Source organism: Centroberyx affinis, unplaced genomic scaffold (assembly GCF_046629955.1).
Source record: "Centroberyx affinis isolate AG114_WGS23_722 - 3 ecotype Tasmania unplaced genomic scaffold, CSIRO-AGI_Caff_v1 ptg006390l_1, whole genome shotgun sequence".
NCBI lineage: Eukaryota > Metazoa > Chordata > Actinopteri > Beryciformes > Berycidae > Centroberyx > Centroberyx affinis.
Genome location: NW_027283245.1, coordinates 1 through 13,036, shown reverse-complemented (window position 1 = coordinate 13,036; position 13,036 = coordinate 1). Strand labels below are relative to the sequence as shown.

The following is a 13,036-nucleotide window of genomic DNA, read 5'->3' as shown; positions in this document are numbered from 1 at the left end:
GTACTCTGTTGTATTAGTTGTCTGTTCTATTCTGCTCTACTCTGCCTTGCTCTGTTCTATTCTGTTTTGCTGTGTATTCCATTCTACTGTATTATATTCTATTTTATGCTGTTCTGTACTATTTTATTAGCTTTCTACACGAATCTACTCTATTCGTTCTAGCTGTATATTCTATTCTATTTTATTATATCCTATTCTAGAAACTCTATGGTGAAATGATATAACATAGTAATGTAGACTCTGTCAGGAGCTGGAGTGAAGGAGGAAGGAAAGGATGAAGGAAATGATGGAGGGAACAAGAAAGCGTTCAGTTTCTCTCCCTCTCGCCTCCGCCGCCAACAAACCGACAACCGTGAGATCAACCGTCACAAGGCTACAGACACTGCCAGCCGTATCCTGCCTCTGAAAAAAACAAAACCGTTTTTAGCATTTTTTTTAACGCACGCACTAAGAGCAGACTTGTGCTTCTTTCTCTGTTTTTTTTCTTAAGGTAAAAACGTCGGGGTTTTTTTTATAAGAAGGAGATTAAAATGTTTTCCGCCGCGCAGGATAGGAAGACTGGCGTTCAGCTGGTGAGCGCGCTGCTGCTGCTGCTCTCGCTCTCCGGTAAGACACAAACAGCCAAACCGGTCGATGCACTGATACATGGATACACGGATCAATAGTTCAAAAGAATCATAACCGGTCGCACTGCACACCCTCCATCAGCATTCCTTCATAAATGAGTACGTTGTGTTGTTTTGTGTTGTGTGTGTGTTTGTGTGTGAGTGTGTGTGAGTGTGAGTGAGAGAGAGAGAGAGAGAGCGAGAGAGCGAGAGCGAGAGAGAGAGAGATGTACAGCTGTAATGTGAGATTATCGGCTAATTCTGATCAACTGATCCCTCCATACTAGGGGGAAAAGGCGATGATCGTTGCAGTGGATCTCTTGGATCACTTTTATTTTTAGCCGATTTCTGATCAGTTGTGTTAGTCCTGTTAGGACTTAATTTATCCTTCGTCTCCATTTAGCTGCTGTTGACAGCTAAATAAGTGACCCGGTGTATCACAGCCTTAAAACAAGATTATGATGCTTGATGTAAAAATAAATACTGGCTTAGTCCTCAGACAGTATGATGGTGGTACTCAGTAAGATCTGTGTCACTCACTGTTGCTCCAGGCCTTGTCAAGTGATGGATATAAATAGGCAGAGATATAAAGATAATGTGCTAATAATGTGCTAAAGAGGCGTTATTTCTATTTATGAAGTAGGCCTAGTAGCAGATGTATAAACCTGCAAACTATAACAGAAGAATATGGGATAAGATCCGGTCTAATACACTAGATCTGATCTAGTATAATAGGCCTATATGAATACATGAATGTGTGATTGCATGAGGCAGACTGCAGATGAGAATATGATGAAATCTAGCCCAGGCTCTCAGCTGGTAGATGCTAATCCACAGATAAAAAAGATAGGCCTAAGCTTCTAGATCAAAACACACCCCCACGCAGCCTGACCCACATGTGATCAAACCCACAGCATCATTACACATGCCGCTAATCAAATAGGCCTAAATATAACTCCAATACACTCCAGCAGATGCACAAACAAAAGCCGACCTGATCCAATATAGCGGTGAGGCGATTTAATGTTTTCTTTCAATTTCACCCTAAAATAATGGGGATGTATGTCATGGTTTGTGTTGAAGCCATGTCATTTCATCCCCTTAGACTCACCTCCTGCCTGCCTGCCTGCCATCTGCTGTCTCTGTCTATGTTGTTTTGACATGCAGCATGTGCTTTACTACAAGTACTACAAGCACAAGTAAAAATACACAATGTACAAAATATTATGGACATCTACCTGATATTGAGTTGCAGCCTCTTTTGCACAATCCACATCTCACTTGTCTCAAAGCTTAAGAATCCTTCTCTAACTTGTCTGCTTCTCTTAATCTCCATCTCCTCCTTAGTGATTGGTATAGATTTAATGAGGGAAATCAATAAGGGATAATGGGTTTTACCTTTCACCTCATCAGTGTACATCATGAAGAGGAAGTGTCCTTAATTCTTTGTACATTGCATGTAGAGAAAACAGCATAGCTTCTGTCACAATGATTACTTGAAAAGAGAGGACTTATAGTAACGTAGGCACGCTTTCTTTGTAGAACATCATGGAATCAGAATAGAGATCTAAAGCTCCTGTTCCTCTGGTCTGGGCCTCGGCACACAAGCCAGGCAGAAGTTATCAATCTGAGCAGCACTACACAGCCAACAACATTCCAGTTCAGGCCCACATGCAGCTAAACAATGCTTTCAGTGAGAGAGTGAGGAAATACTTGGTTTGATATCATCCGATGGCACAGCCAAAAGGACGACTGAACGCACTGGAAGTTCATTATCTTGGTTAGGTTTGCCCACCATTCCATGATAGAGTGAACTTCTGGCTTGAAATTGTCTTTTTTGTCTTCTCGGCTCGTCAAATCTTTCAGTGCAGTGGTTTAGAATATAGTTCATAACCCACACTGGTGTATTTTTAAATGTTGCCAGCACCTTTTGATTTTTTCACATATGCCAACTGAAAATAGATCCCCAAAAGTTTACTGTTGCTGGGCAACTCAGTTGCATGGAGAGGCTACAGTAGTTCATCCTGTTTTTTGTCTTCTCAACAGAATGTCTACTAATGGAAAACTTCAAAATAGATAAATACATTCATCCTTAATTCTTAATTATATGTACTTAATTACCCATATTTGATGATGTCACTGTGTATTCACTCTTGTAGAAGACACGTGTCATTAGAGTAGATCCAGCAACATGCCTTACATAGGCCTACATCACTTTAAGATACTCCACTATATCATCTGAACTCACCAGTTAACTAAACTGTTAACTGTAAATTATTTGAACTTACTTACTGAGACATGTAATTTGCATTTATCCACAAATTAGATACAAAGGTTTTTTTTAGATCATATGTGCATGAAAAAAAGAAGGAAATGTGGTGTCTATACTAAGGCCCAGGCTCATTAAAACATCAAATCCAATAGAGGTGAGACTGACTTAGAATCTTGACCCATTGTTTAAGAAGTCAGGCTCAGTCACACTGGCCTAAAGCCTATAAACACACACTCAAAACATGAGACTCACAATTATACCCTTTTCTATCTTAACCTACAGAAAATATACATTTTGCAGTCCCTTGCTGTGCGTTTCATTTGTCATTCTTTGTAGTCAGTTATTCCTTTTAGAAAGCAGTCAGTCATATTCAGTTTTTACATTTGTTGTGTGCCTTTAGGCAGTCAGAACCTGTTCAAGAGGTTCCCTAATAAAAATAAAATCCCTAATATTCCTATGGAGACATTTAGTTTTGCTGTGAAATGTGTGCCTATGGTAATCACCAGTGACTTTACAGTGACCTGATGTTACTGTATGGTATTTTTTATCTCCTTTGTTATCACTGTAATATTCCTATGATATTCCTATAGGTGCTTTTAGTGTTGTTGCGTTATCTGTATAGTATTTCAGTCAGTATCACAGCAGCTCCACAGCTGCAGTTAACATATAACGCCACTAGAGGGAAGCAGCACGCCAACAAGAGAAAGCACACAGGACCGGCATGGATTTCTGAAAAGACGAAACAAAGTAGAACCCTTGCCTTGCTTGTCATAAGTAGGCACAGAAACGATAAATCAGGCCATTTAATAAGTAAAACAATTATGCAACAATAATATGATACATCCTCTTTGAAATAAAATTGAAAACGTGTTTCTAAATAATCACGGAAACAAGGAAGTGAGCGTTCTGAATCAGAGTTTGGTCAGCACTGTAAAATTAAAGCGGGCTCGTCACCGGCGCTGTGGCTTAGTTGGTTAAAGCGCCTGTCTAGTAAACAGGAGATCCTGGGTTCAAATCCCAGCAGTGCCTTTTGGTTTTATCTGACAGAATTGTTCCCCGAAAGTCGAACAGCTAAGTAAAGCAGGACTTTAATGAATACGACGCGTCGGTGTCAAATCAACTTGTTACTGTAGCGAAACATAAAAAAAAAATGTCTTTAAACTCTTCTAAATCTGCGACTCACAATTGACCTTAAGATGTTTTGCTTCTCCTAAAACGTGAAGTAATGGTTGTGTTCACTGCTTGTATTTATAGAGTAAACGGTACTTACAGCCTGTAGGCCTACTGTAGTTTAGCCTACTCTTATTCTCTCTTAGTAAACTATAGGCTACTCTTAATAATGTGAATAAATTATTTTAACTTTAATTTATTCACTCCAGCCTTTGCTGACTCATGTTCTGTTCTGTGACCATTTTTATTTTCTGCCATAATGCTTTTTTGTCCTATTGTCAAAAAATATTGTTATCCACACTGAATGAGTGGATAAATATTTCATACTCAAAAATAAAGTAAGGCGGCTAAGCATATTCATAAACCAACAATACATAAAACAATGGAGATTTGGCATCACATTTGCTATATCAATATTGAAGAACAGTAATAATGAACAGTAGCACCAATCAAACTGATGTGTCATTTTAAGAATATTCTATTTAATGTATTATTACATTGACATATTACATTGTCCTAGACTTGATGACACTAATATTGAAGGTGCAATTAGTAAGATTATTACTGTCCCATAGCGCAAACTTTGATAGGGTTAATAGGCTAGGCTACCAATGAATCAATGATTAGTCTACCTTGCCAGGTGCTGAGGTTTATGGATTTCAAAACTCACAACTCAAAACTCACAATATTTTTTTAACCATATTTTTTGAACTGGGTAAAATAAAGACATTGACATTACTGGGGAATAAACTCAAGTGGTTACTTTGAGTACTGACATACTGATGCTGTCCATCAACAACAGTGTGCTGCTGTAAAGAATGGTCTTAATAGTAATTCATCATCAATTCAGTGCAGTATTACTATTAAGACCATGTCACTGAACAAGTTTAAGTATTTGTGTACATTTCCATTTGCGTACTTGCTTGCTGTGTGTAGTCATTTAGGTTCCAGTTGTTGGAGACTGGAAATGTTTCTTAAGCCAAACAAGCGGCCAGACTCTGAGACTCTTCTATAAGTAGCGATGGCTGTCAATAATGCATGGCTGTGGAGGAGTGGAGGGTAGAGGAGGACAAGGGAAGGAAAATGCCTTTCACTCCTACCCAATGCAGTCAGTAACTTTCATGTCCTCAGATGTTTAGCAGTGATCACAAAAACAAATGAAAACGAGACTACAGTGAAATATGATGAACATGCTGAAGATCGTGTCCTTGTCCAATCACATGGCACGTAGATTTTTTGTCTTTCCTGTCCAACTCTGTTCACATATCCCTTATATCAACACATTTCACACAAAGTTACTGAATTCATTGCACAGAGAGTGTAGTAACAATGTCATAATATGTCAGACTGCTGGCTGATTCAATGCGGTGGGCTTCTGAGAGCGATTGCTGTCCCATTCCATTCCTGACATAATCACAGAAAAGCTTTTCCCAGCCCACAGGAATCCTGCAACTCCCACAGGACTCCTGATCACATGGCATCTCCTAGTGGAGAGCTGTGTTGACTGCTGGCTGCCCCTGCGTTTGGCTGCTGAGTGCTGCAGTGGGCAGTGTGCAGTGTGTGTTTCTCCAGAACAGGGGGCGCCAGAGCCCAGCCAAGCAGTACAGAACTGAACCCCAACAACACAGAACAAATACCAGACTGACTTGCATACATATATACAATGTACGGAGCCTCATGAGGGCCATTTGCGCAAACATCCACTAGACTCACAGACTGCACCCCTGGCTGGACAGGGTAGCCTCTGGCTGGACAGAAATTCAAACTGGCTGTGCTTCTTTTTTTTTTTTTTTTTTTTTAAATGGAACAGTTTCACTTCATGTTATTGAAACAATGCATGTATTATTCAGGGAACGTATGATTTCAAACAAAATTGAAAATTGATCTGTGAATTTGTCCCCCTCAAAGTAAATATTCAGCCAGCCAGAGATAGCCAGAGACATCCATGATTAAAGTGGCACTAAGCAACTTTGCACATTGGCAGCTCCAATTGGCAGTGAGAAATAACTGAAAAATGAAGACTTCACTACCCAGAAATCATGTAACATGACATCAGTAAACTGCACACAGCACCACCTGGGTCGGTCTATGATGCTTTATACTAAAGGATACCAAAGCGATGAGAGAGGCAAAAGATTTAATGCTGGTGAGTCCAGCTTTCTCTGGACGGAGCGCTTGCTCACTGTTTAGGAGACAGTTTCTATTTTGCTTTGAAGTTTTGATTCATCACTTCTGGTCAGCAGAGAAGTGTCTGTACCCAGCACCAGAATTCCACTTGGGCAAATAACACAAATCTACAGGGTCTCAATTAGAGGGGATGAGACGCTTTTCTCTATTGCAGCTCCACTGTGATTTAAGACAGGTGTATTTTTACATAAAGAACCTTACCTAGTGCAAGGTGGACTTTTACAAGATAGCTGACAACATTCCTCTGGTATGTTTAGTCATACACTATTCATTATTTAGCCTTATTTATATTGGCAATGAATGTTCAGATGACTGATGAGCTCCTGAGGAATGGGTGTGAACTCCTTAGCACTCAACAGTGTTTTTGCTGATAGACCACACCCCTCCCTTCTACTTAGGGGTCCTGTCACTGATAGCCATGTGTCTCTATGCTTCATGATATCATATCTGTAGTCTTTGAATTTGAACAAATGCGTATTCATTTACATAACTACACAAGCAGTAGTCAATTCTTTCTTCAATTACTAATCTCCTGCCTGGATTAGTTTTCTTTTTCTCATCTTTTCTTTCCTTTTTTGTAATGTATTTATTGATATTGTCAATTTTTTCTGCTTCATTACTGCATTATTTATATTGTATTTGGGAAAAAAAACATGTATTTTGCCTCAAACTTACATGTCCATAACACGCTCTTTCATCAGGAAACACAAGGCATCATGATATAATATAATCGTTTTTGCATCTTCTTACAGCTAGTAATGTAATGATTCCCCTTATTATACTTATCCCCCTTTCCACATAACTTTGAGGTTTAATCTTGCTATCTCTGGCTGGTTTGATGCAGTTTGTGGTATCTTGGCTGCAGGAAAAGTGCAGATTGAGTGCAGATGGCTACACCGTACACATAGACTTTAAAACTGAGATTAAAGATTATTAAATTGTATACATGGGTTTTAAAACTGAGCATGGATTTCCACATTTACTTTTTTTTAAATAACTGGCCCACCATGGGTTCAACAATGTGATAGAGTGTACAAAATTTTAGGAACATCGTCTTAATAGTTGCACCCCTTTCTGCCCTTAGAGCTGCTTGAAATCGCTTAGGCAAAGACTACAAGAAAATGCTTTACAGGGATGCTGGCTCCAGTGCTCTCCACAGTTTGTCAGCTTGGCTGGTAGTGGATCTCTAGTCCGAGTAGCTCGGAGCATCTGTCATCCCACAGATGCTTAATTGGATTGAGATCTGGTGAGCGGGGACGCTAGCCAGGCAGCTGCATTACGTTGAATCCACTGTCGTGTTTGTGGAACGTTTTCCTGGATAATCCTAGCTGTGTAGTATGAGCCAGTGTCCAGCTTAAAAAAACTGCACAACTCTGCTGCCATGAAGAAATACACCTGATTGGCAATGATGCTTAAATATATTGCAGAGGTCAAAAGTTGCTCCACTTATATTGTGGTGCCCAGTGTGTGTCATGTGCATCATGGAAACAGACGCTACACATCACATCACCAGCAACCTGTAATGATGACACAAGGCACAAAAGAAAGAGAAATGTTATGTAACAGTTCAGAGGGCTGCACTACCTTCCTTTTACCTTTTTTTCTGCTATGACCTTGAGAGAGGAGGGAACAATGGAGGAAAAAAGAAGGGAGAGGGAGTGTGTGTGAGAAAGAGAAATGGATGGAGTATGAGGGAAGGATAGAGGGAAAGAAAAAGAGGAGAAGCTGGGAGGGTGAGGGGAAGAGAGGGGTAGGAAGGAAGGAAGGAAGGAAGAAGGGGCTAGGGAAGAGGCATGAGAGGAGGCAAGAGAGGTAGGAAAAGATGGGCGAGGAAAGAGGGAGGGGCAGAGAGAGGGAGGAGTAGCGTGAGGCTGCTTCACTGCAGTATTTCATCTCTTAGCAAGTCTCTCTCTCTCTTTCCCTCTCAGTTGATTGGATTGCTGAGTCAGCGGAAGCAGGAGCTCTGTATCTCAAACTGTATATCTGTGTATGTGTTGCAGTGGTAAAGGCACTACATGTGTGTACGTGTGCGTGTGTGTGTGTGTGTGTGTCAGTGGTGTATGTTTGGATGTGGTTGTGTCTCTGTGAAACAGCTAGGTCAGTATGTGGGGATGACATTGACATAGCACAGCTAGCATGCTTAGCTCACTGCTGACACTGCACACATGTGTGTGCGTGTGTGTTTGAGAGAGAGAGAAAGAGAGAGAGAGAGAGAGAGCAGGTGCTGTACTGCAGCAGAAGACACCTGACTGTGGGGTTGTGACGGTTGCATGGAAAATTGCGTGTGTATAAATTATACATACGGGTGGTGGGCGGAGTTGAAAAAAGTGCATGTGTATGTGCACGTGTGTGTGTGTGTGTGTGTGTGTGTCTGTGTATTTGTGGTGCAGAGAGGCAGGCCTGTAGAGTGGTGCAGCAGCAGTGGGAAGGGAGCCAGAAACACCCAACTGCAGAGGAGAGAATGGTGCAGAGTCCCGTCTCACACACACACACACACACACACACCCACACACACGCGTAGACAGAAGCACAGATTCAGTCTGGGGAGTGCTAGCCCATGCTGAGACATAATGTGAGATGGGAGGAGGAAACTTGAGGAAACTAAATGATTATATCATTTATTTTCAAATTATATTAGGCTATGTGCAGTTATAAGATACTTGGCTTTTTACTTGAGTATGTCACTTTAGGATTTTATACTTCATACTTAATCTCTGCTACATTTCACAGTAGCTTGGTGTCTACAATATTAAAATGCACTTATTTGTATCCTGTAGTTGAGGAAAAGATTTTGTAGGCAAAACTGGTGATTAGTTCCTAAAAAAGATTCAGACTCAAAGTTTGTGCCAGTCAAAACAAAGAGGACGAAAATGAGCTTGACTCGCTTGATCACTACCCCACTGATCTTAATTTAACTTAATCGACTGAAATGATTGTAAATACTTACAATACACTTAAATACAAGGACAATACATCAAACGTGTTCTTGCGTTTTGATACTATAAGGGAAAAGTGCATTTAAAAGTGAGGCATCCACAATTAAAATAAAAGTGATCTACTCTTCCAAAACGATTGCTGGCATGAAATGAAGGTCTGAATGAGTTTCTGATGCTAGATCCATCGATGTTTTAGAAATATTGACTGAAGAATTAGAATTTTAGCTAGCAAGTATTGACTAGTATTTTTTTTCTTGTTTTCCTTCAAATAAGTGAAAACAAGTAAATGTGTCATCCCCCACGAATGATGCAGGCACTCCTTTGGCCAATTAATAACATTCATCATTCATCATTCCTCTATTTTTCATCAAAATCCAACCGGTGGTGTAGACATTCTGGCCTGATCAAAACCCCATGTCTCTATCATGTATATTTCAAAACTCATGAATTATTACATCTTAGCCTATTCAAGCTAAATGATGGAATTCATTTCCTTACTTCCTGTAATCAAAAAGTGGTCGTTTTCATGCTATAGTGTAACATCATAAATGCAGATGTTAAGGAGTATCTTCTACAGTGGTTTTCAATCCTGGTCCTCAGGACCCATAGGACTGCTGGTTTTCTATCCTACCAGCTAGTTAATTGCATTAACCTGGCGTCCCAGGTGTAAAACACTCCCAGATTAGATGGCTAGGTTGAAAACCAGCAGGGCTCTTGAGAACCAAGACTGAAAACCTCTGTTTTAACCACAGGTGTCAAACCATGAGCCATGGAGGGCTGGGAGTATGCAGGTTTTCATTCCAACCAAATTTTGATAAAACATGAACAAAATACTCTTCCCTCTGAAACCCAATGAAAAAAAATTAAGTCAAACATTATGTTGACACAAAAAAATGCACTATTCAGGAAAGCATACAACTTTCAGGGTAAAAACAAAACAAATATCCTATAGCTAAGTGGCTTTCAATCCTGGTCATCAAGACCCAGAGGACTGCTGGTTTTCTATCCTACCAGTTAGTTAATTGCATTACCTGGTGTCCCAGGGGAAATTAGTCTCTGCTAGATGAAAAGAATGAAAATCACCAGGGTGCTGGGTCCTGAGGACCAGGATTGAGAGCCATATATTACTTCATCATTACTACATCATTGCCAAGTTGTCCATACATGAATTGCCTCTGTGAGTTGAGGAGGGGCAGTAATTCACATCAGCTGACTGTCAGCCTGACAGCTCTGATATTTCAGGTTTTATGCATTTTACAAAAAGTCAACACTGACCAATTATCCTCAGTGATTCTGTCTACATTTGTGCATAGTAAAATTGTAAATATAAAAAACTAAATAAATAAAAACAAAACAAAGCAAAAAAAAAAGTTTCACATTTGGGACTTTTTTTACTATGTTTTTTTGTTGTTGGTAGCTATAGCATTATTGGTGTTGTTGTTATTTACAGGTTGTTCAAGCATGGATGTGCTAGTGGCCAGCAAGATCAATGCACTGAATGGAACCACGGTCAAAATCTCCTGCACGTTCACCTCCTGTTATAAGATGGATGCCGGCAAATTTGTCATGAACTGGACCTACCAGGAAACGCTCAATGATACAGAAGAGATGGTAAGAACCTTAACAAATAACACAGTCTTTTACGGTCCAGGTAAGTTTAATTAACCCTTTCCAAGTGGCTTGGTACACCCATGAACAATTAATATGTAAGAAAAGCTCATTTAAGTAACTGCCTTCTGTACTTTCCTAGAAAGTACAGAATTAAACATGTTACTGCTAATATAAACCTTCCATACCTACAAGATAGTTCCTGGAATTTATGCGTAATAGAGAAACTGTAGCCTAGTTCCTTTGAAATTATGCTATTAAAGTTGAGCCGTTATCATCTTAAATCTGTAACAACTACAATGTACTTACTTTAACTGATGAGTAACACCATAATTCATTTTTTAAAGTAATTCAGCTATTTCTAAGTATTTACCTAGTTACAGTTGTAATTAGGTAACTTACTATTCTTACCAAGTATTTACCTAGTTAATACCTTGTCTCAGTGACTGTAAAAAGAAGGGTTACCCCTCCATTTGTTGATTGAATTGGGGACAATCATCAAGCCAACATAGTGCTTATACAAGTGTCCATTCAAGAAAAGATAAGACAAGAAGCCCAGCATCTTTGGATGCATATCAACCCCAACCTGCAACCATGTATAGTCTACCCGTGTCCTAAACCTCAAACCCAAACATTAACTCTATCTCTCTCTTTCTCCCTTTTCCTCTTTCTCTCTCACCAGTTCATGACATACTACAGTAAGAAGGGAATGGTGCCTCTGCGTTCAGACCGTTTTGGGGAGAGGGTTGTGTTTGCTGGGAACCTGGATAAGAACGACCTGTCTATCACCCTATCAGATGTTCAGCTGGAGGATGAGGGGGTTTACAACTGCTATGTGAGAAACCCCCCAGACCGCATCCAGGGACACGGCGTCATACAGCTCAACGTTGTCACCGAACGTAAGTTACCCGAAAACTTCCTTCTTCCACTGATTTACATTCATTCTCTAAACCCAGACCGTTACCTTTAAACCTCACCAATACATGCCTAACTTTAACCCCTCTGATTCTAATGTTATACATTGTTACAACTTCTGTGTTTGGCATGATGCTGCTTGTATGACCAGGTTTTCCCTGTAAAGAGATTCTTAATCTCAGTGGGATTAACATGGTTGAATAAAGGCTAAATAAAATAATTGTGACTCGAACTACAAGCCTAAATATATATATTTTCTAATGCACACAAGCAGGCAGAAAGACAGGCATACAGTACATATCCACACAAACAAAGGTTTACACAGACTGAGACAGAAAACAGACTTTCTTGTGGGATGAGGAAATGATTATTAGGGATGTAAATGAATATCCAACTCTCAAATTAACATACAGTACTGTACATTGCACTGAAAACAGCTTTACTTTCTGTTGTCGTTTCTTTCTCTGTAAAGTCGTAGGCTAACAGATGGGCATGCCAAATATCTTTATCTTAGATCAGGAATGCAGGGAAACTTGGCGTTCCCTGTGTTGGCCGACTTTCCCTCTTTCCCCTTGCTGCTGAATGTGAGGGCACAGCTGATAGGCCTATGTACACATGCGCACATGCACACACACTCAAATACACACACAGACATACGCACACACACAAACACAGATTCACTGCACTCGGCTGCACTGATGAAAAAGGCAGACAGAGGAGACTTTTCCCAGTTGGATTTGTGAACACCGCAGTGAATTTATATTTCTCAAGAGCCGACACTGTGTTGTCAAATGGCAGAGAACAGCCAGCGCATGACAAAAACAGGGGAAAGGATGGAGTCGCTAAATACGAGACAGAATTTTTAGCTTGTGAGACAATGAAAGTGGGGTGATGCCGACCCGTTCAATTCTCTCTGGGCTTGACAGGCCTGTCAAAACTATTTTGACTACTTTTTCAAACCAACAGATTGGAGATGTTAATCTAATGATATACAAAGTGAGACACAGAGGATAAAGTCTGTCTGTCTGTATATCCAGCACCGCACACTTCACAGCTAAAATATCTCAATACTCTTCATCACTCAAGACAACTAGAGACTGGAAATACATTTTCCTAAGAGACATATATTCCATGAATCATAATAATAAATAATAATAATAAATTATATGTATTACTTAATTATTAATTACACACTTATGTGGACATGAATTAACTTGCCAATATTAGATGTAGAAAAATTGGATTTCCACTATTTTTAGACAACATCCTCTGCAGAACATGTCAGCTTCTGTTTTCTGTCTGATAATATTTGGAACTGAATAGATACAAATACAGGTAGTAAA

General features: G+C 39.8%; 1 protein-coding gene and 1 non-coding gene across 2 annotated transcripts; both read left to right on the top strand.

The window, feature by feature from the left end:
• Positions 1–521: 521 nt before the first annotated feature.
• Positions 522–11,677, top strand: LOC139638476 (sodium channel regulatory subunit beta-2-like; the record flags this gene model as incomplete). The annotated part of the gene is made up of 3 exons (XM_071512619.1): positions 522–606; positions 10,621–10,781; positions 11,461–11,677. Coding segments are annotated over exons 1-3 (454 nt in total), but the record flags the coding sequence as incomplete, so codon positions are not given.
• Positions 3,833–3,906, top strand: trnat-agu (transfer RNA threonine (anticodon AGU)). Its single transcript has one exon. It is a non-coding gene; the product is annotated as a tRNA-Thr (tRNA).
• Positions 11,678–13,036: the final 1,359 nt, after the last annotated feature.